The sequence below is a fragment of the Vanessa atalanta genome, chromosome 14 (genome assembly GCF_905147765.1).
Source record: "Vanessa atalanta chromosome 14, ilVanAtal1.2, whole genome shotgun sequence".
NCBI classification, from domain to species: Eukaryota; Metazoa; Arthropoda; class Insecta; order Lepidoptera; family Nymphalidae; genus Vanessa; species Vanessa atalanta.
In genome coordinates, this window is record NC_061884.1 from 7,801,215 (window position 1) to 7,828,052 (window position 26,838).

General features: G+C 31.1%; 3 protein-coding genes across 3 annotated transcripts; 2 read left to right on the forward strand and 1 right to left on the reverse strand.

The window, feature by feature from the left end:
* Positions 1–479: 479 nt before the first annotated feature.
* LOC125068998 lies at positions 480–2,923 on the forward strand. The gene is made up of 3 exons (XM_047678402.1): positions 480–496; positions 1,498–2,566; positions 2,861–2,923. Exons 1-3 carry the CDS (start codon positions 480–482, stop codon positions 2,921–2,923), a joined length of 1,149 nt encoding a protein of 382 aa, XP_047534358.1.
* A 493-nt stretch (positions 2,924–3,416) lies between these two features.
* LOC125068735 (telomerase Cajal body protein 1 homolog) lies at positions 3,417–6,426 on the forward strand. The gene is made up of 5 exons (XM_047678033.1): positions 3,417–4,006; positions 4,117–4,305; positions 4,449–4,612; positions 5,191–5,480; positions 6,148–6,426. Exons 1-5 carry the CDS (start codon positions 3,585–3,587, stop codon positions 6,391–6,393), a joined length of 1,311 nt encoding a protein of 436 aa, XP_047533989.1. The 5' UTR covers positions 3,417–3,584; the 3' UTR covers positions 6,394–6,426.
* A 6,476-nt stretch (positions 6,427–12,902) lies between these two features.
* LOC125068999 (elongation of very long chain fatty acids protein 7-like) lies at positions 12,903–17,900 on the reverse strand. Its single transcript, XM_047678403.1, has 5 exons — positions 17,827–17,900; positions 15,095–15,282; positions 13,990–14,058; positions 13,182–13,484; positions 12,903–13,100 (listed from the first exon to the last, which is right to left on the reverse strand). Exons 1-5 carry the CDS (start codon positions 17,852–17,854, stop codon positions 12,903–12,905), a joined length of 786 nt encoding a protein of 261 aa, XP_047534359.1. The 5' UTR covers positions 17,855–17,900.
* Between the last annotated feature and the right edge of the window lie 8,938 nt (positions 17,901–26,838).

A 26,838-nucleotide genomic window follows, 5' to 3' on the forward strand; every position in this document is an offset into this window, starting at 1 on the left:
GCTGACTTCTGCTGATGTAACAAAACGATATCTAAGTAAAGCCAATACTACACACTCTCTAGATCGATAAATATTTTTAATATAGTATATTATTACATTGCAAATTATGCATTTTTAGTTGGAAAAATTACGTTATTGCATTTTATTTCAGTTCTCTAACATAACAATAAAGAAATATTAATTATTAGAGCAAGTACTGTAAACCTACTTGCCAAAAGCCAATTATTGGATATGGCCTATTTAAATAAAAATAAAAAATAGTTCAGATCTCCTATATAGGTCAATTCTAAAAACTATTACTGCATTTTAAAGTTACGTTATGAAGCTTTTGAATTGCCTTGAAAAAAATTGCTTTCATCAAACCGTCTTCTCAAATTTTAATTAGAAAAGGTATTTTTTAATTATTTCATATTGACCATAAATATTTCAATATGGGAAAATGTTAAGCGTTAAATAATTGGTCCCTGTATTTTAGAAGAATGAAGAATGTTACTAGGTATGCCAAATCGCTTGAATTTTTTTCTCAGTAAAGCCTGTATGTATACAAATACACTAGTTTTTGTTGTAGTCAAAAATACCTAGTAGTTTTGATTTTATAGGCATTCAAAGTTTCGAAAAATATCGTGTCCCGCTAACAGCCGCTTGAGTACCTGTGACGTCATATCACAACGCGTCGCGCGGGCAGCGTACCGCTTAGTATCAAGTCGCCAGCACTTATAGTAGTTGTAATAGCTTGCGCAGTATTTTGTCGTGTTTTCGTTCGCGTATTACGTTAATAGTCTAATAATAGTAAATATTATTCGATTATTTATATTAATAAAATGGACGAAGGATTCGAAAAAGGGCAATCGGATAATCTACCTAAAATAGATGGATTAATGGTTGCTCATTATTTATCAACAAATAGTGATTTTGTTGCCACCGAAATGCGAGGGATAGAAATGCAAAGGAAAGTAAACTTTCCAGAATTAATGAATTTATTTAAAAATGCACGAGTATATATACAAGCATAGGAGTGGGCATAGACAGAGCTAACTTATTGCAATGCACACTTGTTTCAAACGAATGCACAAGTTTTTATACAAAAAACAGACGTCGCAATAAATAATTATTTTCGGAGAAATAAGTTACAAACGAGCGCGTGCTACTTCAAATTCCAATAACAAAATCTGAAAGCTTTTCATTGTTTCAAAGGGGTCGTGTAATAGGTGTGGCATGCGATTCAAATAAGTTAAGTTTATTATTAGTTACTTACATACTTGACATAAGTTTTGGTTTCTGTTGATAATGCGACGACGTATTGCTACAAACTCAAATAGTAGAAGTACCTACCTATCATTAAATGTAAAATACGTAAGGTCATTTTATTTTATTTTACTCAATTTTTATTGCAAATATAGATGTTTGGACAGTTGTACTAAACCTTTTTTATTTATTTGTATTTTTTTAGTAACAAAATACGTAAGACCATTTATTTTTATTGAAAACTTATTTCAGATCGGCAAGAGACAGCTATGGCGATGATGCTATTGGTTATGTTCAAGTAAAAAGAGTAGGTGATGTATGTACGGTTAAATGTAGAATCACGCCAGAACACCGCGTACGTACCACACCTTATCATTGCAGCTTAGAATGTAATGAAAAGGATGAAGAAGTTTTAAATGTAACCTGCGAAGATTGTGCCGCCAGCAGAGGTGGCTGTAAGCATACTATAGCATTTTTAATGTGGCTACATCGTCGAAGCGAGGAGCCTTCAACGACTGCTACCAAGTGTTATTGGAAAAAATCTAAGCTCTCAGGTATTGGTACCACACTGAAAATGATTAAAGCTAAAGATTTCGGTACAAGTGGTATAACACTTCATTCAGTCGGCCAGAATGGAAATATTTTTTTTGACCAAGTAGCATTAAAACTTAGAGAGCTTCAAATACAATGTTCTCTTTCACATTTTATATGTGAAAAAAAAGAAGTTGAAAAGATGTCCATTCATTATTTAATTAATCGTTTCAAAAAATCCTGTGTTGATTTTCACGTTGAAAGTTTTATAACATTTTGTAAAAACGAAATGACGGAATCAAGATGTCATCAAGTAAAAGAGGGTACAACAGCTCAATCAGATTCAAATTTGTGGTTTGAGATGCGCTACGGACGTATAACAGCTTCAAAAATGCACGAAGCTGCTCAGTGCACAACAAAAGATGGCTCTTTAGTTGAGGAAATATTTGGTGCTGTAACTTTTAATCAAACGAATGCTATCAAAAGAGGAAAAAAATTAGAAAAGGATGTCATAAAAGAAGTCTCGAAGCTACATAGTATTAAGATAGTGGATACTGGTCTTTTTTTAAAGAATGAGTGGCCTATGATTGGTGCCTCGCCTGACGGACTTACTGATGACTGCGTTCTAGAAGTAAAGTGTCCAACCAAGGCAAACACTTTTACTACGTATTGTAGTAAAGGTAAACTAGGCAAAAAATATTATGCTCAGATACAAACACAAATGCAAATGCCCGGAAAAAGGAAAGCCCTATTTTGTATTGCACATGTTGACTTTGAAAGCTCAAGGAAGGTGCATGAAGTAGTTTATAATAAAAAATATTGTGATGATATGTTTGAAAAATGTATTAAGTTTTGGAAGGAAAATATTTTTGATAAATTAATAAAATAACATTATCCTAATGTAAGATAGTTTTATTAAAACTCTATAAATAACACAAACATTAATGGAAAATGGAATGTACGTTACCTCAATATTTTATATTTTTAATACAATAAAATAAACTTAAATGTATTTTGCTTAAAACACTAGGAAGCTACTCTAAATTAAACAGACTGCTTTGAAGATTAACTATTCCCCATGCAGAAATCACTACTGAATCTAGCAGGTCAACTTGCTTTAGATCTACACAAGCGTGTTGTACAATGACGTCACACCGTCACCCGCAGCCCGCGTCGTGCGGTTGCAGCTTGTTTTACTTATAAATCGGAAACTAATTGACGTATCGAATTAATTCTTTCGCTATTATTTTTTATTTTTGACAGAAAATATGGAGTGCCAATAATCAAAATTAGTTAACATTCTTCATTGTAAAGAAATAATATTCTTAGGAACATCGTTTTATATATTTTTACATATAACTGAGTTCTTATTATACTAGGTAAAATAAGAAAGGATTGATGCTGAAGGTAATACGAAAAATACTCTTGCTAACTTCAATTTTAAAACATCATCTCTATTATATTACAGTTAAATTATTATTCATAATATTTTTCTGTTATATTTAATTTAAATATATAGAGAATATTTCAGATTTTTCATTTGCTTGAGGCTGTATGGTTAAGCGTTTGCCTTTTTAGATATAAGAGAAAAAATGAGATTTTTGACTTTGAAGTTTGATAATACAAATTACAAATACAATAAAATCAATTAACATGTTTTTTAAATCAGTTTTTTGTTCAAAAATGTTAACAGTTATAGTTAACATATAAAAGAATTTTAACAGCTTAAAAAATATTTAGTAGTTATTGCTTTTATATCGTGTATATAATGCATTTCTTATTTATAATATTGTACTAGAAAAATCATAATGGATATAGATGCAGACTTAGCTCTTCTCAATGAATCTGAAATTAATCAACACGATGACACAAATATTGAAACAAATGTAGCTACTGAAGCCGATTTATATCAGTACCCAAAGTTATTTTCAAGTAAAACTTTATTAGAACTATGCAACTCTTCTTGGTCTCGTTCCTATAATGCTAAGAATAATATACAACCTTATTTACGTGGATGCAAATGGTCTCCAGATGGAACATGTTGTTTAACTGTAGTAAATAACGATGGGGTTCATGTAACAGAACTTCCTAAAGATCTATACTTTGGTTCTGTCAATCCCGAAAGGAAAATAGATGTTTTAGATTCAGTAATTCATGTCAAAGAAGCTGGACTAGTGTATGACTTCTGTTGGTACCCTGGAATGAATAGTAATGTCCCTGAAACTTGCTGGTATGATATCTAATATGTTATTTAAATGTAAAACTAAACACAAATTTTTAAGCCTTTGGCCTGTATTATTGGAAAATACCAAAATAATTAAATATTTTAAATTTTATTAGCTGGTTAACAACGAGACAAAATGCCCCAGTGCAGATGTGGGATGCCTTTGATGGATCTCTTAGAGGTTCATACCGCGGCTTCAATGCAGTTGATGAGATGGAACCAGCTTTATCTGTCACATTTAATTCAGAAGGCACTAAAATTGTTGCAGGATATAAAAAATTCTTGCGCACTTTTGATGTTGATAGGTATTATTATTATATTTTTGTTGACCAATAAATGATATATTTTTATTTAGAGAACATAAATTCTATTAATTTGATTTGATCTTCTTTACTTAGTTTAAATTTTTTAATCATAAATATTGAATAAGGAATTTTTTTATTTCTAGACCCGGCAGAGACTTTGGAGAACACAAGATTAATTCACCAGCTTCTTGTCTGGTTACAGATAGAAATCTACTAGCTATAGGCTCATGGAATACTACAATCAGTCTTTTCAACATGAGTGAATCAGGGAATTATAAAAGCATAGGAAAAATGCACGGGCATACTGGTAATTGTGTTTCATTTAAAAATACTTATTAATCTGTATTTATATTATGAAAGCAAAAGTAACTCTTTATGTTAAACTTTCACTGTTAAACTTATGATCATCAATTTTGTGAAGTACTTCTTTTAGCCTTTGAGGGCTTATTTTGGGGATTAAGAGTGTAAATGGATAGACACAAACTGAATTCCAAATGAATGGAGCTGTAGGTTCATTTAATTTTAAATATAAATTGTTTAATATGTAATAAAAAAGTAAAAGTAAGCTATTCATATAGTTAAATACAATTATTTTGAATTCACTTATATTAAAAAATAAATTTTATTCTATTTATTAATAACAATAGTTATAATTTTTAAAGTGAAATAGTCAGTTTTTGCTGGTTTTACTTTGCACCAGATGAATGCAGAATTTCAAGTAACTTGAAAAATTCATAAAGCTTTGCCAATACAATTTGCTAGTCCAACCAGTTAAGCTACTTGTTCCGAGAAAGATTTTTTTTTATTATGCTTATTAGTTAATCTCCTGCTACTGATTAAAATTAATTTTGATAATATTTACTATGTAATATTTTTTATTATCAGGTGGAGTAACTCACATAAAATTTACTCCAGATGGTCTTAAATTAGTTTCTGGTGCTAGAAAAGACCATAGACTACTTGTATGGGATATTCGGTACTACAGAAGGCCACTCAACATCCTTAGCAGAGTTGTGGATACAAACCAAAGAATATATTTTGATGTGTCACCTTGTGGTAAATATTTAGTTACCGGAGGGACTGATGGTGTCATCAAAGTATGGGATATTGACTCAGTTAATTGGAGTGAAAGTGTTGATGTTACTGAAGTTTCAAAGGATAATGCAACATTTAGGGTGAGTTGTATAGATAATTGGAACTACATGCAATTACTTGTTGGTTTTTTAGTGGCACATACACTAATATAATAAATAACAATACCTGAAAGTGACATACTACATGCAAACACAGCCTGGTAATAAATAAATGTGATTCACTAGTAGCTAGTAGTCATATTAGTTTTATTTAAAAATATTAAACATAATAATAAACATACATTGTAGACATATAGTCCAATTTCTTTTCTTTATTGATAATTGCATGATGTACAAGTTTTGGCAAAGCTGTTTTTATCATAATAATAACCATTTTGATAAAAATAAAACACTTGAACTTGCCTACACTAGAGAATAAAATAAAATATGAAAAATTATTCATTATAATGGTGTATCGAACATTCATGTGATTTTTCCAATTTAGGAAATGTATACAAAGGTACTATATAATGGGCTAACTTTATCAGACTATTAGTATTATTATAATTAACATTTAATTAAAAAATTGTTATTTTTGCTTCATTTTTTTAACCGTGGTATTAGTGTAACTAAATGTTTCATTTTCTATCTATAAGTCTTTGTATGGAAAAAAAATTAAAGTATATAAAGCAATATTTTTTTATTAATTTAATATTCAATTTTTTCTATCCTTTAAGGTAAATAACTCAATTATATTTTTTCCTTTCAGTTTCCTTTGCACAATGATTGTTGCAACAGCATCTCAATTCATCCATTGAGGCCTATTTTAGCCACAGGCTCAGGCCAGTACCATTTCAGTGATCCTGTATCAGCACTTGAAGATAGTGTGATGGATAATGACAATGTAGCACGTTTGGATAAAGATGTATCCATAAATAGTGATATGAAATATTCATCTAATGCTGAAAATAGTTTAGTGTTTTGGTGGATTGGGGATCTTCCAAACATTACATAGACTAAGTGTGTACTATAAACATTTGACCAATGAGTACTGTTTTATTTATTATCAATTTCCTTAAAAAAAATTAAAACTACATCTCTATTTTCGAAATTATATGTCTCAAATGCCTAGTAGTTACGAAATGTGAATCTTAACCAAAGTCCACTGACCTGTAAAAACTTTATTTTACAGGTCAGTGGACTCTAGTCCTTTTTTGCCTTTTTCCTTTGCAATCTGATGGTAAGTAATTATCATTACCAATAAAAATTTGCGCCGTAAAAATAACCATTTATTACATTGCCAAAGCGTCATCAACTGTGGAAACTAAGATGTTGTGTTCCTTGTGCCTGAGGTTACAATGCACGGGTCCAGACCCACCCATAAGCAACTAAATTTTTATGAATTTTCAAGTGGTAATTCATGTTTATGTTTCACCTCGTGCTTGGCCTTAAATTAATGGCCTTAGAATCCTGAGCCTACCCATAGGCATTGTAGTAGCATGTTGGGACAAGCTCAAAATCTTGAATGAAATGACGGAGCCGAGTATATAAACTAAAAACAAAAGTTATTACTTTTATTATAAAAATAATTTTAAATAGTTTGAAATGGGATTGGCAAGAAAGTTTCGGAACCTTTGGTTCGACAGTTTCTACTTGTTATCCAATTCTTCTCTTCATTTTTGGAAATAGCTGAACTCGTGGCTTTACTCGCGCAAAATTTGTATAACTAAACTAATAGCACAGCAATCGGCACTCCCCAGGAGCTCCTTCGAAGGGTGAATTAGATTAATGTAGCCGATTTCCATTTCAGAAAAAAATATATTGAATTATTCATATTAATTTTTTCTTTGTATTGTAATGAAAACTTAAAAAAGACAAAAACAACTCTTAGTCTTTAAGGTCTAGTTGTAAGATCTAGCCTGGCGTTGGCAAACAGGGGCCGCCAAAATCATAGCATATGTTCGAAAATAAAAGTAATTGCCCCATAAAACGCCTAGCTATACTCTGTTCCAACCATAACAAAAAAAAAAAAACCAGATAAACAACATTTGACAGCAAATTGATTCGATATTATTGGTTGAGAGCTTGATTAATCTATGATATTCACTAAAAATTTGCTAAAAAATGGCGTTTTGAACGTCGACGAAACTTATCGGAATTATGAAGTAAAATTAAAGTGGAAATAGGTGGTTAAGTGTGTATTATAAATAACCTTTATTTATATATTAGCCATAAACTGTTAGTAGTGCATAATATAGCTGAGTTATTACCAAAGCGTATGAAATACGTAAATCCTTAGATTTACGTATTTCATGCGTATAATATATATAACAAACCTTAGTTTGTTTATCTTTTTTCTTACTTCCATTGGAATAGGCTATAACTGTAGTATGGCAGATTTGCAAATTATTCTGTTGTATTTACTGTAATTCCTAGTTATCCCCAGGAAATTTTATTGACTACAATTCCAAATAAAACCACTATAAGCACTAGAAAAAGATTTATATTATTTTTTACTCTTTGGCTGTAATAAAATCGAAACTTAATTTTTCTAATGTATCTAATAATACTGAAGAAATAAGGTTTCTTATTTCTTCAGTATAAATTCACTTATGCTGTAATAAATGATTCCAGACATTCAAATTAAGCCCCATAAAAGTTACTCAAAAGGCAAATAAATGACCGTTTCAATCTAATTTAATATTCCAACCCCAACAAATCGTTGATCGTATTACTGAAGTTTACTTTCGTGGGACCTCAAAGGCTGATAGAGTCCTGGCCTTAAGTCGTTAAGATAATATTTCCTCGTTTAATTGCAGTTGGTAGTCTGGTTAGCTCTGTTTATCAAGTTTTTGTTCCCTTAAAACTGGGAATTTCTGTGCGAAGTTCAATTAATTAATGACTACATTAATAATAATTTAGAGGTAGTTATGCGAACGGGAACCAACCTAAATTAGTTTCTATTATAAAAGGATAATATTTATAACCTTTAAAATATACACAACCATCTAAAACTTTTACTTATTTATTACGAAAACATACATATTTTTATATCGATATGATGAACTACTTTTTCGATTCACCCTTGTTTATTGGACAGAGGACCCCTAATGTTATATTTTAATTTTTGTATGATAAACACATTACTACCGTTAAAAAAATGAGCACATATGTAGTTACCGTCACAAACAACTAAGGCGCCATTAAACTATGTAATATTTAAATATCGATCATTTATTAAAAACTATGACTTTTTCAGAATTTCCTTACAATTGCCAAAATATTGTTTGTTTTTTTATACGCATTCCGAGAGGAAGCAATTAAAAACTATTAAGTATTTTTTAAATTTGTATTTAATACTGTATAATTAGTAAATGAGGCGTCCCATACAACTAATATAATTTTGCACGATAAAAATATTGTAAAAAAAAGAAACCTATATGGGTTTAAAAATGGTTGAAAAGAAAGCCAATTGAGTATAGACTCAAGAAAGGATTTAGCTTTAGACTGAAGAAATCCATTTTAAAAATGACATGAGAATGGATATTGCCATGTTCGAAGAATAGTTACCATTAGCAAACCCTTTGATAGAGAAAAAATAACACAGTTATGAGGGAAGCGATTTCAACTTATCAACGATAATCTATAACTTTGCGTTATTTAGCCACGGGAATTTTACAATACGACTATACATTACAACGTGATTGACCGAAAGACTCCAAACACTGGAATGAAAAATATTGTGCAATGTTAAGCCAAGAAAAAAGTTGTTCAATCATTGCGCAATGTTTAAATACTATCCCTACACGATAATAATATTGTGAAATCAGATATGTTGTTCCATATTATTGTAGGTGTATGAGGCGCCTTATACGTGTTCAGTATTTTTTGTGTTCTAAATAACGAGGTAGGTACATATAAACGAGGGATTATTACAATGGATAGAAACAATACTTTATATAAAAGAGAAAGTTAAGAGTAAACATTTTTTACCTTTGATGTGAGTATTTCAATAGATTTTCTATAAATCAAATGCGATCAAATAAAATACGAAAATCGTTCTTGTACATATGTGTATATAAATAAAATTAATATACATGTGTATAGATTGAATTTATGAGTTATTTTGTCCTTTTTTTTTGTATTGGTTGATGTGGGATCGGAGCAGAAGACTCCAGCCTACCCACAAAACCTCCCCGGATTTCTGTCTTCTGCACGGCGGCAGAGCTACGGGAACGCTTGTGGATTACAATAGCAGTCCCACCAGCGGCAGTCACCATTACACGACTCACCTTGAAGACGCTCCGAGATGGTAAGCCGGCCCTTCCCACTCTGTACCTCCATCCCATACTACGACGTGCTCTGAGTCTGTCAATGAAGGCTGGGCGTTAGGGACCGACGCCCCATGGCAGATCAAAAGCTAGCTCGGCCGCCAATGACACTTCAGTCCCCGTCAATGAGGCAATGTTGGCCTGCGGAAAGCGCTCCGGCTGCAGTTACCAATTTTGGAGCCAAGTGCTCTTCGAACTCCCGCCTGTCGTCGAGGACGAGTCCCAGGTATTTCACCGTCGACCCGAAGGTATTGGATGTTCCGCCACAGCGGCCCTAATACCGAGCTCTGTGGAACACTACACGTTATTGTCTTCCTACACAATCCCTCCCTCGTCGGGTCGGCCACCGCTCTGCCCGAAGTAAACGGCAATGGTTCGCCGTAGGTAGTCCGGCACATTGTGGTACCTTAGAACGTCCATTACCGTTTTCCAGATTTGTTATTAGTATCAATTAACAAATAAGTATACTAAATATATACTTGGTTTCTTTTTTCAGATGAGTGATTTATATAGAAAACGTTACAACTCTAAAAGTATATAATAATAATAAATAGTATGTAATAAAACTTGCTTATTTTTTTTTAAACCGGTGTTACAAGTCTGCTGTATGTATTTATTAGACTGATTAGAATGCTTTTATATTTTCTAAAGCTATTTTTAGCGGCATCGTTCTTAAGTATGTTTACAAAAATATTTTGAGCCCCAAAAACCCTGCCATTGACTAAACCATGACAAGTAAGAATACCTATATACTTTTAATGAAATCTTTCTTCCGACACTTTTGAAATAACTTGTCTTCTACATTGACTAATTTTAAACTTTTCCAATTAATGTTTATCATCGTCAAGGAACTTGACAATTGAATAATTTTCCATTTTTCAAGGAGTTCTAATTAGTTCTGAGGGGTGTCATTTTATTAGTCGTTGCAACTACGCAGTTTTATATTTATTTTTAATATTAATGATCTGAAGACTTCTGAACTTTTAACTACTTTTTAACAACCGATGTTTTGGTATACCTAATTAATGTACTTTTTTATTTAGTTAAAGAAAAGCTATGTATATCTTAAAACATAAACCAGCGTACAATATATTTTTTTAATTGTAAATGGTATAATGGTCCAATAGATACATTTTTGTAAAAGTTGATGAAATTTCAAAATGTCATTTATTTTGTCTAGTACAGAAATAATAAAATTTTAAATTTATATACCATTAAATGAACACTTTTTATGTTAAAATAAGCTCGTTTATAAACCAATACATTTTTTCTTTTAGCGTCATGAAATAATTTAATATCTTAATACATGTATTCATTTCACGTTTTAATATTGAATGAAATGTAAAATGAAATAATGTTTAAGTAAAAAGTAAAATATTTCTTATAAAATAAAACAGTTGGAATCAGGCTTAGGTACAGCGCAGTATGTGCAAAAAATGTAGCAATATGCTATAACCATTTGTACGTATCATCAATGTCGAAACTTAGACGTTCCATAAATTTAGGTTCTTGAAAACAAAAATAATTGCCTATTAAGGCGGAGTAAATGAGTTCATATAGCAATTCTATTAAGTCTAATGTCATATGGAGACGTCAAATGGGAATTCAATAGCGTATTAGCATACGACCATGTAGGGCAAGTAATTTTACAAGACGGGTATAGGCGTATTATACATTAGCATAATCACCTGAATTTTTATTCGTATAATTTTTTATCAGTATCTGCTTACCGAAATCGGGTTTGGGTTTCAATTTTATTATAATGTAACAATAATCCGTTTCGTTTTATTCCCGATAAAATAAAATAAAAAGGTTGTTTGGCAAACTAAGATAATAGAAGAAAACATCTTTAACATACCAAATTATTTTGAAGTTCCGTTTTGAGCTAACATATCGTTATTTAAAAGTAATAATAGAGGAAGATTACAATCATTGGATCGACGCTTTTATTGAACTACTTCAAAATCTCTGAAATTGAATAGTTTTTTAAAACTTACGGTCATCCCCTCTAACGCCAACGCGTCTTTGGAAATAATAGAAGGATGACGTGTCATCATGTTTCCTTCCACACCCTTTCGTTACTAATTTCACGAGTCAAATTATATGAATGTTGTATTGTTACTTATAATGTTGATAAAATTAAAATAAACAATTTATTAATTTATGTGGTCACCATAGAGGTGACAAGGGACACAGCAAGGCAAACAGAGGACGATGTAACACATCGAATGAAGCGCATCTCTCGGTAACAAAGAGGTCATTCCAAATTTTTACTAACGTCTTATTTTTCTTCCTATGAGATGTGGTATGTAATTTACAGATATTACAAATAAGAGCTCCAATAGTATCAACCTTCCCTTAAATGTATAAAAAATACTGTTTTGTAAAAATAGATCCCATCAATATTATTCCGTGTAATATGCAGAAAAACTTCGAACAAAAAACAGTTATAAACAAATGAGCTTTTACGCGGTATATTCTTATAGCATTGAAAAAGAATGTTGTGATCCTATTCTCATTGGTAAAATAAGAAAAATAAATTACAAAATTTCTTCGCTAAAAGCTATATCAGGATTTCTCGATCGTCACGTATTGAAGAAAGTCTGTTTCTCTCTTAATAGTTTTTTAATAATTCGTTTATCGTTATGAAAATATTTACTCATGTTCAAATTAAATTGTTTTTCGGTAGCAACCTTTTAAAAAACCTCTAAAAATTGGGTGTAAATATTTTCTTCGGTTCGAAAATTTCAACACAAATAAAGGCCGTGACTCGTAATGAGCTTGGAAAACGAAAGTTGAATCTATAAAAACAAAACTCAAAGCGAATATTTTATTAAACATTTTGCTAAATTGATAAAGTTATCTAAATGGAATGTTTTAAAGATTAAACGAATACCTATTTAACCTCAAAATACCCCGAACAATTTAATTATTTAAATTTGACTGATGAATATTAAATTACATTTAATTTTAAAATAATTTTGTCAACTGTAAATATTAGCGATTTATTTCGTCAACAGACTACTAGATGAGACACGATATCTTTTTTTATATAAAATGGTCGTTGACAGAACGAAATAAATAACGAGACAATATATCGATAGGTTTTATTATCACAATTTACATATAAACATAATTAAAATACTAATTAGAATATCATTAAAAGTAAAATATATAAGTAAATTAAAGAAACTTAATCATCAACCTGTCTTGTGCAGGCAAAAGATGTGTCCTTCAGCTTGGCTCTATATCTCTTGTTATAGAAGTCAGCGAAGAGGCATATGAAGAGTGAAAGATTAAATATTCCTACCCAGTAGGTAATAGAGCTCATAGGGCACTGCGAAGTGTAGGTTTGAATGACCACGTGAGTAAAAATGAAAACGAATTGCAGCTGTAAGAGAGGAACTTCATTAATTAATGACGGTAGATTAATATTCGAAGATAGGGTAAACTAGCAAATTTTGTCACTTACCAGTTGCATTATAGTCAAGTATTTCTTCCACCAAAGGTACCTCCTGTATCTGGGACCTAAAGCCGAAATACCGTAATATGTATACATGATGACGTGTATAACACAATTTACAATTGCCATAAAAGCCCAATGATCTGTAGGATCATATTTCAACGAACACCAAGTCACGAGCACCATGAAGACATGGTGATATACGTGTAAAAATGTTATTTGGTTGTTTTTCTTTCGGACTACGAAGATAATCGTGTCAACGAGATCCAAGATTTTTGTTGCCATGTATTTCCAGTATAGAACTGCTATTATCTGAAATAAATGTAAATTCCACTTACATGGTATGTTCGATTTTAAATGTTGAGTAGTAAAAATTAAGGAATTTTTTTTATAAGCCCAAGAAGAAAAATGTATTTAATTTTTTTTTAACAATGATAAATAAATTAGTACCTGACTAATTTATAGGTTAAAATATTTTGTCAATATTTATTAATTGTATGATATTCTTAGGAATATTTCAAGGTATTATTTATAAAATATAGATTGTATTTCGATAAGCATATCAATATAAAAATGAAATGATTCGAATCAAAAAATATTATAGTTTATTCAAAGAGGTTCTAACAAAAAGTTTTTTAAATTTTATTATCTTCATTTTACGAGACAATTTGAATTTAGAGATACCGTCGCTTACGAATAAAGATTCAAATCTTTAACTCACTCTTTTAATTATAATTTTTCATTAATTTTATTGATGGTTCTATAAAGAATTACCAACATAGCGTTTCAATTGTATAAAATTAGTTTTTTCACTTACGAACATAGTTTGGTCATCGTATACACATTTTCGTGGAAACAATCCTTTATCAAGTATGTATGACAGAAACTGTAACATTTAAATTGTAATTAACATAATGTAATAGAAAGAACATTTAAGCTAGTTTTACATTTGTTTATATATGTTATCTATAAGGATTTTGGTAAGTCTATAATAATACTTATTAAAAAAAATATACATAAATTTGCATATCATTATTTACCTACATCGCACCGCGAAGACACGTGAAACCGCACAAACACGAAAGTGGAAGGCTTTCGCGCGTGTTTAAGCGTTTCATGTATCTTCGCAACTTGTTTTACTTGTGTTCTGAGTTGGTATTTATGCCCGCGTCAAAGGGTTAATGTGCCGCGAACCAAGCGTAACAGCAAACATATTTAACAACGCTAACTTCGTGAAAACCCAATCACAAGTGTTTATTTTATATACACTTTATTGAATAAGCTAAATTATAGTGCAGCGTCACACTATACCAGAAGATTTAAGCGTCCTGGCTCGTAATACCAAAAATCACAAAAGAGGCTTCGAATAAATTGTTACAAAAAAATTAAAAACTCATTGCAACCAGGCAAGCCTAGGCAAGGTTTGGTTTTTTGCGTAAAGCGTAACATGCAACGCTTGCGTTATAAAAGGTATGTCATGCTGAAATAACGTAATTCCAGCTAAATGCTAACCTTTTTTAGGCCCGGTAACCCTAAATGCAACGCATGGTGGTGGCATATCAAATATAATATGTAATTATGTATATAAAATATAATATGTCTTAGCATAATTAAATAATGATTGTGTTGCCCTGAAGTCGGTGTTGCTAGAACGTCTATTTTTGTTTTTATGGAATCATGTTTACAACAGACTTAAGATTCGAAATGCGAAAAGAATTTCAAAGCTTAGTGAACGGAAAAACGGACAAAGAACTCTAAATTCCATCGAACAATTATTGAGTAAAACATTTTTCTGTACCCTGTGAGTTTAATTCTTTAATTAAATTTTGAATATTTACAGAAATAGCTGAAAACACATTTTATGTGAATAGACACTTATTTTTTATAAAGTTTTAATAAACTGGTTTTATAATTAGATTTACCTTAAATGCTAATATGCTCGAATTTATCACTTTAACCATGTTATATACTATAAGAAATTTATTCAATTGTAATGGTTGACGCTTCTCCATTAGCATAGGTCCTATTTTAAGAATAAATGCAAAATACGTCACTATAATAAATCCCATATCGTATGGATTCATTAACGGCCATTTCTCCACGAAGCTGACTGAAACGGGAATAAAAAATTACAATAAAATACATACATATAGTAATACAAGACTAAACGCAAAATATTTATAATTAAAATAGATTGTCCACGTGTGTGTAAGTTTCACATAATATTCAATAAAATGCGTTCAAGAAAATTATTTAAATATTAACCATCTACGGCCCTACATATATAAATGTAGTTTAGAGGGTGATAAATTAAGCAATGCTTTTGTTTTTTTTTAAATGTAAAATCAATAATCACAGAAAGGTATACAGCGTACAGTCCTGATATACAACGATTATTAATGTTAATATATTTTATTGTACACCACAAACTTATTATACAGAAATATTTGGACTAAAAAATAGAAATAACACTAAAAAATAAAAATAAAAACATTTGAAAAATATTTGATGTGTTGTACAACTGGAACTTATGGTTAACTAGCCATCTCTCCTAAACAATACAACCTGAGAGATTGCTCACTAATACTTATACTCAATATATAAATTTATATATGATTATTAAAAATTAATAAATATCGTAGTACAGACTGATGCTTATTAATAATATTTTCTTTTTTAAAGCATTTTATAAAATAATTATTTTTATGACTTAAATTTCAAATATACATTATACTAAACATTTAAACATGTTTCGGATATTTGATAAAATAATATATATCAGGATACGATTTACATAACTACATATACTTGATTATAGCTTTTCTTTATTGGTGACTCTGTGTAGGCTCATGCACCAGTTATTCTAGCGTCAACAATACAATATACCTATTGTTGTTTCCGGTTTGAAAAGTGAGCAAGATAGAGCAATAAGAGGCACAAGGGACGTAACATCTCATTCTGTGTTTGGTGACGCACGAATAGTTGCCCATTTGCTCTCTGCATTTGCATTCGAGGGTAAATAAAAACAACTCTATCTATCAACAATAATGTTCAATTTACGAGAACAGAGAAAGGAGATATAAGAGAATACTTAGAAAATTTAATTTTACAGTTACAGTTTGTTTAAATAGATACAAAATGTTTATCGTTTCTTGAATTAATGTACTTAAGTTGAAGCTAATGATGCGAAGTAATGTACATTGTTTTCCGAGTGAGAAACTAATTTATTACCATTATGTGATGCTCATATACAACTCCGAAAACGTATTTATTACATTCAAGCGATTTCCTTTAAATTTTCAGTGTAATTTCTTTACGTTGTATCTATTATCATACCCAATAGATTTTGTGAAGTATTAATTTCATTTAATACAATAAGTTGTTTATCCTTGTTCATATTATACGACTTTACGAAAACGGATAAAGCCGTTTACATCCCTGGTAATATGTTTTTTTTTTTTATGTTACAAGTAGGCGGACGAGCAAATAAGCCACCTGATGGTAAGTGGTCTTCACAGCCCATGTATAATGGCTTTGTTAGAATTATTAACCGTTCCTTACACCGCCAATGCGCCACCAACTTTGGGAACTAAGATGTTATGACCCTTGTAGTAGTTACACTAGTAGTTACACTGGTTCACTTTTAAACTGGAGACAATACAATACTAACGTATAATTATCGTATTAATGTAACGTATATTTTTTTAAATAAATATAATAATAAAAAATAAATAATACTAAAAATAAAATTGCGTCAACTTTTAAAACAATGAGAGAACGAGATAATGAAATTCACGCCTGTTACGTCAGTAGTCAAAATTTAAAGCGGGCGAAACTGTGAAGTGCAGCTACTTACATAATAATATTATACATTACAAACTTCTCTGAAACGTGCTACATCTTCTGGTATAAACTAACTTCTCATTTAAAAGCATGGTTATGAAATTAAAGTAGCTACGTATAAAAATAAAAGTATTTTTTTTTAGTTTTAAGCACTCTCCTACGGTCTTCCAATGATATGGTCTACTGCGAAAGATAAAGCTTAAATAATATAATTTGGTAACTTTCGATTTGGTAAGCAGGTTTTATTGAAGCGTGAGTTTAATTGGCTAATTACCTAAGTTCTTGATGAAAATCGTATATTGTTTGAAAATTAGAGTAAGTCTTATTTTCGTGAATAAATAATTAATCTTGATTATTGTAAACCAAATAACAAACAAAAGATAGCGATATACATTACGTCCAGAAACAGATTGATATTAGAATAAAACATGCAATATTGAACACCAAATGAGTCAAAAAATATATATTTATAAATAAAAATAAAATTAAAGATATAAAAAGAATAAGAGGCAAAAGGCGGCCTTATAGCTAAAAAAGCCGTTTATTTTAAACATCTTTTCGATAAAGAACATGAGATTGATAAAGCGTTAAGGTCGAGCTATTATAGAATAAATGTTTTTAACTGGTTTTAGAACAATTTTTGAAATGGAAAATGGTTTAAAAGCATTAACGTAAGTTTATTAAATTATGTTCTTCTAAATTATTATAATGAAAAGGCTTTCAAATACAAAAACGTCAATTAATTATGGATATACTCATAACATTTGTGTTTTTTAATTTTAGTATATATAATAAATTATTTAATACTTACGATGACCTTTAGGTAGTTGTGGAAACATTTTGAAACACAAGGTCAATATTCTTATTTTAATATTAGTTGTTAAAATTCCACATTTTCTAGATCTGAATTTGTGAAAATTGAATTTCTGAATTTGTCAAATTTGAAAGAATTATAAGTAAGATGACACAAGGTAGACTTCAAAGAGTATTTATCACTGATTAAATACTCTTTTGAAAACCGTACTCGTACGTGTTCGTATGTTAATATGAAAGATTAAAGGGGTAAATTTAATCTTTGCTTGAACCTCTAATTAGTAAATATTTTTTTAGCAAAATTCTGACCATTTTTTACATAACCTTAGGAACTGAGATATAATGTCCCTTGTGCCTGTAGTTACATTGGTTCACTTATGTAACTCAAGAAGATCAAAATTAAATAATTGAAGTAGTAAGTTGCTATGAATTGTCACGTTGCAGGCTTAAATTATATAGCAGTACAACTACTACCAGTTTGAAATGTAGATTCTACCGAATGGAACCGGTAAGGTACTCAGTCATCACTTCTTTGCTCAATTGAAATATGTTTTTTTTTTTAAATATAAATGACTGTTAATTACTTTAGTAACTTAATTATTGCACTTCTGCAAGTAAAACGTCTTAGTGTTTCATTTGTATCCTGTATTCAAGTTTGTGTTGGTTTTGTTTAAGCACAAAATGTATACCGACAGAAATTGCTAATTTGCTGCTCGAGAACGTTTAAGCAACAGACGTTTGATGTCACTGGTCCATATATCGGTGCCTGAGAATATGAAGAATTTCATCGGAGCGGTTGATTGGACTCCAAACCTGAAAATGCAAATTTATATTCTGTTCCAGGCGATGTATAAAATTGCGTTTTCTAGGAAGATTCGTTGCGTGATTTATGACGAAATTAATCTTGTGTGATGCTCTTGCAGTAGACGGAGAAGCGCGTTTTCAATACATTCTGTAGCGTACATATTTTACGTTTAAAATTAATGTTTATTTATATGCTGTTCCGTCTAAAAATTGTGCAATGTTTTATCAATGAAACCACATTTACATTATATTGCCTTTGCGGTATTTCAAACAAATTGATTTACAATTATAAACCCTCCATACTTTTAGTTTAAGTACATTGGCAAATTGGCATAAAAAAAACTTGGTGTGACCAGCAAGGTAAGACGGTACTTCCTGGAGGCGCATCGCCTAAAACTGTACAAGGCGCATATCTGAATGAATGAATACTGCTCTCACCTCTGAGTGGAACCTCCCCTTCTTTCTTAAAAGCGGTTCAAATTATCGACGAACAAACTCTTTCCGACCTGGTTGATCTTTTGACTTTGCATAGAGACGTTGGATAACTCTGCATCTGCTACCGCATTTTTCAAGGGGAATATTCCTAGGAATTGTTTGGATTAATCCCGACTACTTCATTTCAGCTTCGGACATCGCGGCAAAATTCATAGTTTCACCAGCACCACATAGATGTCAGAAAATCTACAACAGTGCGATTTTTATGGCATTTTCTACTTCGCACAACCACTCTGTGGAAGCAGCTTCTTTCAGCTTCAGGAAAAGAGCGTACACGACTTGAGCTTCCTGCATAAGGGAGTGAGGTGAGTTTTCCGCCTATATATATATATATAAATCCGCACGAAGCGTATAATATTGTATAAATAATAAAATTTCAGTGATCATCATCGGTTAAAATGTACGTACTTACCACTAGGCCATATTTCAGATTCCCTGAATAGTCTTTAAAAAAATCAAAAAAGGAATTAAAATATTAAGATTCAAGATTAATTGACAAGATTGTTTCTTGTACGGAATGCTTTCGTTTTAGTCTTTAAAATTAATGTAATCATTAAATATTACTTTTGGAGAGAATTGAATATTCTTTATTGTAGACGAAAATAGTAAAGGTATAATACAGTTATGAACAATAAAATAAAATTAAAGGAACTCAGGAAAGGCGGTCTTATAGCTAAGAGAGCGATCCAAGCAGCCGTGGATAATAGATATGACGTTAATAAAGCGGTAAGCCGTAAAAACGTGTACAGTTCGAATTATTTTAAAAATAAATAGTTATTAAAATGTTTCTATATTATACATATTTATACAACAATTCATAGACACATACATATGTTTAGTTAAAATTAATAATAAGAAACAATATGAGGTAGTATAAGTAAATAAACACCACATACCACTAAATATATAAGTTAGAAACAGCTGTAGCATGTGCTTTTTATTTAATTTCACCTTATATTGTTTGATCTCAATCAATTGATACATTTAAGGCAAACGACTTGACTTGGTTTTAAAGCGTATTTATCGATTGAACTCGTCTCTAACGTGAAGCTGTTAGACGAACTGCTTGGACGATGAATTATTTAAAAACGTTTTACGAATAAGATAATAATTTGATTCATCACGATTGCACTCTATAAATGTAGAGAGCGGTCGTGTTAGTCTTTGAATTCAAAACGCTACTTAAAATTGTGTCGAGTATTTTGCAATTATAAAACAGTACAAATTAATGTGAGTATTCCTTTGTAAGTGGATTGGGAACGACTCGATTTTTTCCCGAATACAAAGATTTTGAGGGTCAAGATAACAGATATTAAGAAGGGGAAAAAGATAGTTTGAGCTAACGGAGTACTGCAGTCTTTATACTATGATATGGTTTTCTCTCTCTAAATGTTTCAACTTTCCTTTAAACGGACGAGTCAGTACATGCATGCATACTCACATATCCTATTTTTATTTTTGTTTAATCTTACAAAATCCGCAATGGGATTTACAAGTCTATATAATATCCATTCTAGGATTTTTGTAGAAAATGTACAACACATACATACATACATACATATATCACTTGTGTTTATAATTAATCTCGTGCTCGGCGGTGAAGAAAAACATCGTGAGGCAACCTGCACGTGTCAAATTTCAACGAAATTCTGCCACATGTGTATCCACCAACCCATATTGGAGGAGCGTGGTGAAATATGCTCCAAGCCTTCTCCGCAAGGTGAAATATGCCTTAGCTCAGCAGTGGGAAATTAACAGGCTGTTATTGCAATGCGTGCAATGCACATAAATATAAGATGGCCTTACTGGTTTGTTCTTCAATCGATTTTTAACAACAATTACTGCTGAATATTTAAGTCGTTATCGTTTAGCATGAATTATTTTATCTGAATATTACAGTCCATTAGGTTTTCGCAGACATTAAGGATGCTTGCCTTTAATAAAATACAAAAAGATTATTCTTTAATATCTTAATAATGTTCTCATAAAACCTTTTAGTCTTCATACTAATCATATTGATATGGCTTAGAAAAAGGATAATAATTGTCAAGATAAATTTCTAATAGATTTTAATGTAATAATTATTTAAAAGAAATAGCATTAAAGATCACCTTGATATTTTTTAAATTTCTGATAATTACTTTTTTTAATGAATTAGAAAATAAATGAGTATGTACAAGTCAAACGTAAAAGCGACTGAAGAAATAACTACCGCATGGATTTCGTATAATAATATTATATATAAAGTGAAAAATTAAGTATAAAATTTAAACACTTTATAACCTTTGGTATGTAGTTTGTTAGTTTTAACTCGCAATATCCGGTTAAGGTTTCACGTGTTCTAAAGCATGAGCTCCTGTTTATTATTTTTAATTAATATACTCTTAAAATTAGCTTGGAGTTATTTTATGAAAGTTTATAACGTAATAATTATTAAGACATTTTTATTTACTTACAATTATATTATGTGAAAATTAGCTTTTATTTTATTTTTAATATTAAAATACCTACTCATATCAAGCAATATTTCTTGAAAGATATGTATTACAGGCAATTATGAATGTTTGCCGTAATTTCGCAAAACGTGCCTTGAGATATCAAGAAGGTATTGATATAGAAAATTGAAAAACGTACCCGGTTTAGCGATGTATATACAATCTGATTCATTACTAAATGTTTGGCTAAAACGTATAATGCTTAACATTAAAAAGAAAATATCTGTTTATAATTTATCGGTACTTCATGCGAAAGTCTTATCATTTTGTTTGTTGACGTATCTAAAAATTATTTTGCAATTATTCCAATATTATTGTATCTCATTTTTAGGATAGAGTTATTTGGATTAGAAAAATACTTTTTAGATATCCAAATTTTTAAAACGAGTAGATCTTCTCAGATGATTCCAATTCGGACACGATTTCGTTTTCATGTGCTTAATACATTTACAATACATTTTGTGTTCGACGGTGAAGTAAAACATCGTGAAAAACCCGTACTACAGCAATTTGATGGAATAAACTCCAAGCCTCACCTGAGGAGTTTTTGTCCAACTTAATAAGGCTGAAAGTATTTTTTTTAATTTAAATATTGGACAACATCACATACATTACTCTGATTCCAATGTTAGTAGCTAAAGCACTTGTGCTATAGAAAATCAGAAGTAACGACAGTACCACAAACACCCAGATCCAAGTCAACATAGAAAACTTTTTCGACATCGACTCGGCCGGGAATCGAACCCGGGACCTCGGAGTGTACCTAGTGTACCTATGAAAACCGGTGTACATACTACTCGACCACGGAGGTCGTCATTATTATATTATATATGTTGCAAGCTAGCACCTTAAATAGCCTTTCAATTAACAGCCTAGTCAGTTTGCTAAACGGTGCCGTTCAATCAACTTAATGAGTGGTATACACCAACACATTTTCCTTTCATACGATATTAATATTTTCTAAGCTACCTGACCTATACAAATATTTTTATTTTCAGGAGTCTAAGCTATATTATACTACACACATATTATGTATTACTTTTGTTTGGAAGTGAATATTTATGTAAAATTGTTAATATTTAGAGTTACACCACGAAAGGCACAAATTTGCGTCATCGCCTTTTAACGTTGGTCTGTCGAATCCAAATATCCTTTTAGCGCTAATTGATATTGGTCTTTCTCTAGAGATTAAGTTATACAAGACAGGCGATAGTAATCTCTTGAGAGTGGAACAGACGAGATTGAAAATAGTAAACGGACCGTTTATCGTACAAATCGTAACAATAGAAAAATGATTTCCTTTCCTATTGCTTTTTGTGCTTGATTTATGATTTCTTTTATGCATTTTTTTATTAAATGTGTACAATTTGACTTTCTATAATAAATCCCAAGGAAGGAAAGCCTTACTAAAGATAAGGCGTTGTATTGTATTAAAGATGAGGCTTTCCTTCCTTAAGTATCGTTATGCCTCATAGCGGCGTGTGATTTTGCGAAAATACAACAGCTATTTAAATTTCGATAGAACTGAATTCGTTTATTTAAATCCTTTGTAGAGTAATTACGATTTACTGTTCAAGTGCAATAACTGAATATAGGAAAATAATATTTTATATGGTTGCCTAAGAAATCTAGAATATATAATATAAGTACACATACCTCATTATTTACTTTTGGAGACATACAATCCGAGAGAAAACAAGTGGTAAATTTTTCCTTCACCGCCGAGCGCGGCATCATTCGTAAACAACAACTTAGTATATGAAAAAGTGCTTGCCCAACTTTGAATATAGAATCTTCTTTTAAGATTCACGTGTCTTCACGCCTAGGATAATTCGGCTGTTAAAAAATCTATCATATCTATATTTCCTTCTAATAATTAAACTGTCAATGTGAACGTAAACATAAAATACTTTCCTAATTATTCAGTTTCAACACGATTCAACCATATTTGAATGTAGGGTTAATTAGTTCTGTAGTTGTTTTTGGTTTGAAATACAACTTCATATATAATAAACACACAAATTTATCCAGTCACGGATACGAAATAAGTATTATTACAAGGAAATAAACGACGTTGTAGATGTGGAGATTATTCTTAACGGGAAACATCCATCATCCTTTTGATGTTGCCGTAGATTGAATGGACCATTCATCTGGTCTGCGTGACTCAACGCGACCTACACAATAGATATTATCGTAAATCACGTACAAATAATTAATTACTTCCAATGAATTTATTTTATGTGACAACCTGGTTTTTAATTATCATTAGCCCAATCAAAGATCAAAGTCACATAAAGATAAGCTCTTGAGGTTGAAGGCATTTTGATGACATTTGATATTCAATTGACTGGATTCCAGTGTCTGAAACGTTTTTCATAGTCAGATTTACTAATCTGGCTAAAACTAAATGCTCATTGCTCGCTGATTACGTCATTGGCTCACAGATCAATTAAAATTTAGATTAAAATAAAATATACTATTTTGAGCTTGAATAATGTTTCAGAATTTGAAGATTAATTTTAAATTGCAGTATTTATTTATTTTAAAATGGGTAAAAGATCACTAGATAGTAAGTGATCATCATCGCCTATAGAAATTAGAATTGAAATATAAACTTACACCTCCTGTCTGCTACCATCACTGGGAATTAAGATAACGTTTGTTTTACATACAAGTTTTACTAGCTCACTGATTCACACTCATACAACAATACTAGCTGCTGATTTGCGGTAAAATTCATATTTGTGAGACCGACCACCAAGTATATTTTAGAATTCGCCTTATTTCAATTGGTCCATAACTCGGTCGACGAAATAAGCAGGAAAATCCCATTGGCTGGATAAGGGATAGATAGAATATAAAAATAAAATGTTTTATATCGTAGTTGGTGTCTACTTCGTGTAAGCCCGTGTGGGTAGGTACCACCCATTCATCAGATATGATGACATAACAAGCACAAGGGACATAACATCTTAGTTTCCAAGGTTTGTGGGGTAGCTGACAGCGCCATTGTCTATTGGCGGAGGTGACGACTTACTTTCAGGTTAATTGCTCGTCCGTCAACCTATATCTATCATAAAAAATAAACGGGCAGTTGTTGAGTTGAGCAAAATGAGTTCAAAATTAAATCTAACTGTGTAATGTATAAGTTATTGTTACTTTATAGGTTCGTCGTAAAACAAACTCATTTGTATTTTTAGAATTATGCGAAAGAGGTGAATGTTTTCATACGAACAGGAGTGCAGTAGTTTCGAGTTTATTCTAATACAATATTTCAACTGCTCTTCTCTGGGCTCCGGAAACTGCCTCGTCTACATGCCAGCCGTATTGTTTTACAGTTTGCTTGCTTCGTGAATTATTTTTATTTATTTATTAGGAAGTCGACGTTATATAATAAGAATATATTCGATTAAAACGCATATAAAAATAATATTGCAAAGTATATACTTTAATTGGTATATACCAATTACAGGCTAACTAATCGTGTAAATATAATTTATTTAAATAACAGTGTGTGTGCATTTAACTGCATTTTAACTTTAACGAATAAAAATGATAATATATAAAGTATATATAGAGTATCGTCCTGTAAACGTTTCACTGCTGGCCTAAAGTTCTCTCCCTTTGAGAAAGTTGGAGCTAATTCTACCACGCTGCTACAATTCGGGTTTGTGGATACAGATGTTGTAGAAATACATTGAAATTAGACACTTATAATTTCCTCACCGCCGAGGCGACATGAATTAAAAACACAAATTAAGCACAGAAATTCAGTAGTGCTTGCCTGGATTTGAATCCGCAATTATCGTTTAAGATGCACGCGTTCTAATCACTAGGCCATCTCGGCTAGATATGTGGTAGTAATAATCTTTATTGTAACATCTTTCCTCTCGATTAGTAAGAGCGATTTCGTGAAAAGGGACGGAAGTACAGGAATCTAGGGAAACCATTTTCCAAGCGGATATCATGTTAATTTTGCTTATTATCAACGTCAGATGTTACAAATAGCACGCGCTGTAAAACCCTTTTTGTTGTATTTAAAATCTGATATTATATTGCCAAATAATCTCGCCTGCGGGATTTCAAATAACGTTTCAACTGTGACATTTCAAATATTTTTATTGGATTCGTTTCGAATATGAACACATAAAACAATATGACAATTTCGTATCGATCTATGCTATGGTTATAAAAATAAAACGTTATTGCTTTTCATAACTCTATTAGTTGGGCGGTGTTTGCTTATGATTCTCCTTTTTAATATTACAAAACTTCTTAAAGCTGAACTTTCCGCCTCGTCGCTTCTACTGAGTGACTGCGTTTTTAGAACGAAGTATCGGAAATGCATTTTGAAGAGAAAATGCTACTGACGTCCTTACAAGCAGGTCGTTCGATATTTGTGCAATAACTATTTTCATTTTGATTAATACATGCAGTATTTCGTTATATATACTTAAAGTAAATAAATATTTTGTAAAGGTGAAGGATTCGGATTTATGTTATTCTAAAGCACAAGTTAGTTTTCTATTACGAATTAAACATTGCAAGAATTTTTAAACCAATGCAATCACTACAGTCTATATTTAAATTTTACAAAATCTTGACGACGGATTTTCGACCTTAATTCCTAACGCTGGGTTGCCTTCCAAAAGGAATGTCTAGAATAGTTTACCCGATATGCTCACCCGATGGAATCTTTTTCACGAGAGAAGTGCATTCGGGAATTTGGAAAAGTAAAACGTAATGTAAACCTTGACGACCTTTATATTAAGCCTGTAAACAGTCACACACATTAAACACTTATTAATATGTAAAAGATCATATCTTGGATTTGAAAGTGACTTACTTCAATCTCAAAGCAACGTTATATTATGTACATTAATTTTATTATTAAAAGATAAATTTAATATAGGCACATAGGCTGGAGTACATGTGATCCAGAACGCTACAGTTTCTCATTCCAAGTGTCTGTTTGTGCTTCGCGTGTTAAACTCAATTATAAGTGTCAATTCATAGTGTAAAAAATAATGTTTCATTAGTAATAATCTCTACATAGAAAGATGAGACCGCTCAAGAGTCTTCAAAGTTATCTTGATTGCCATAAGTTAGACAAGAACTAAGTCAGTAAAGGCCTTCCAGCTTGTGTGATTTACCGAGTGTTACCAACTTACTTGACTGGAAAGTTTCACTTGAAGACTACAAGTTGATATTGT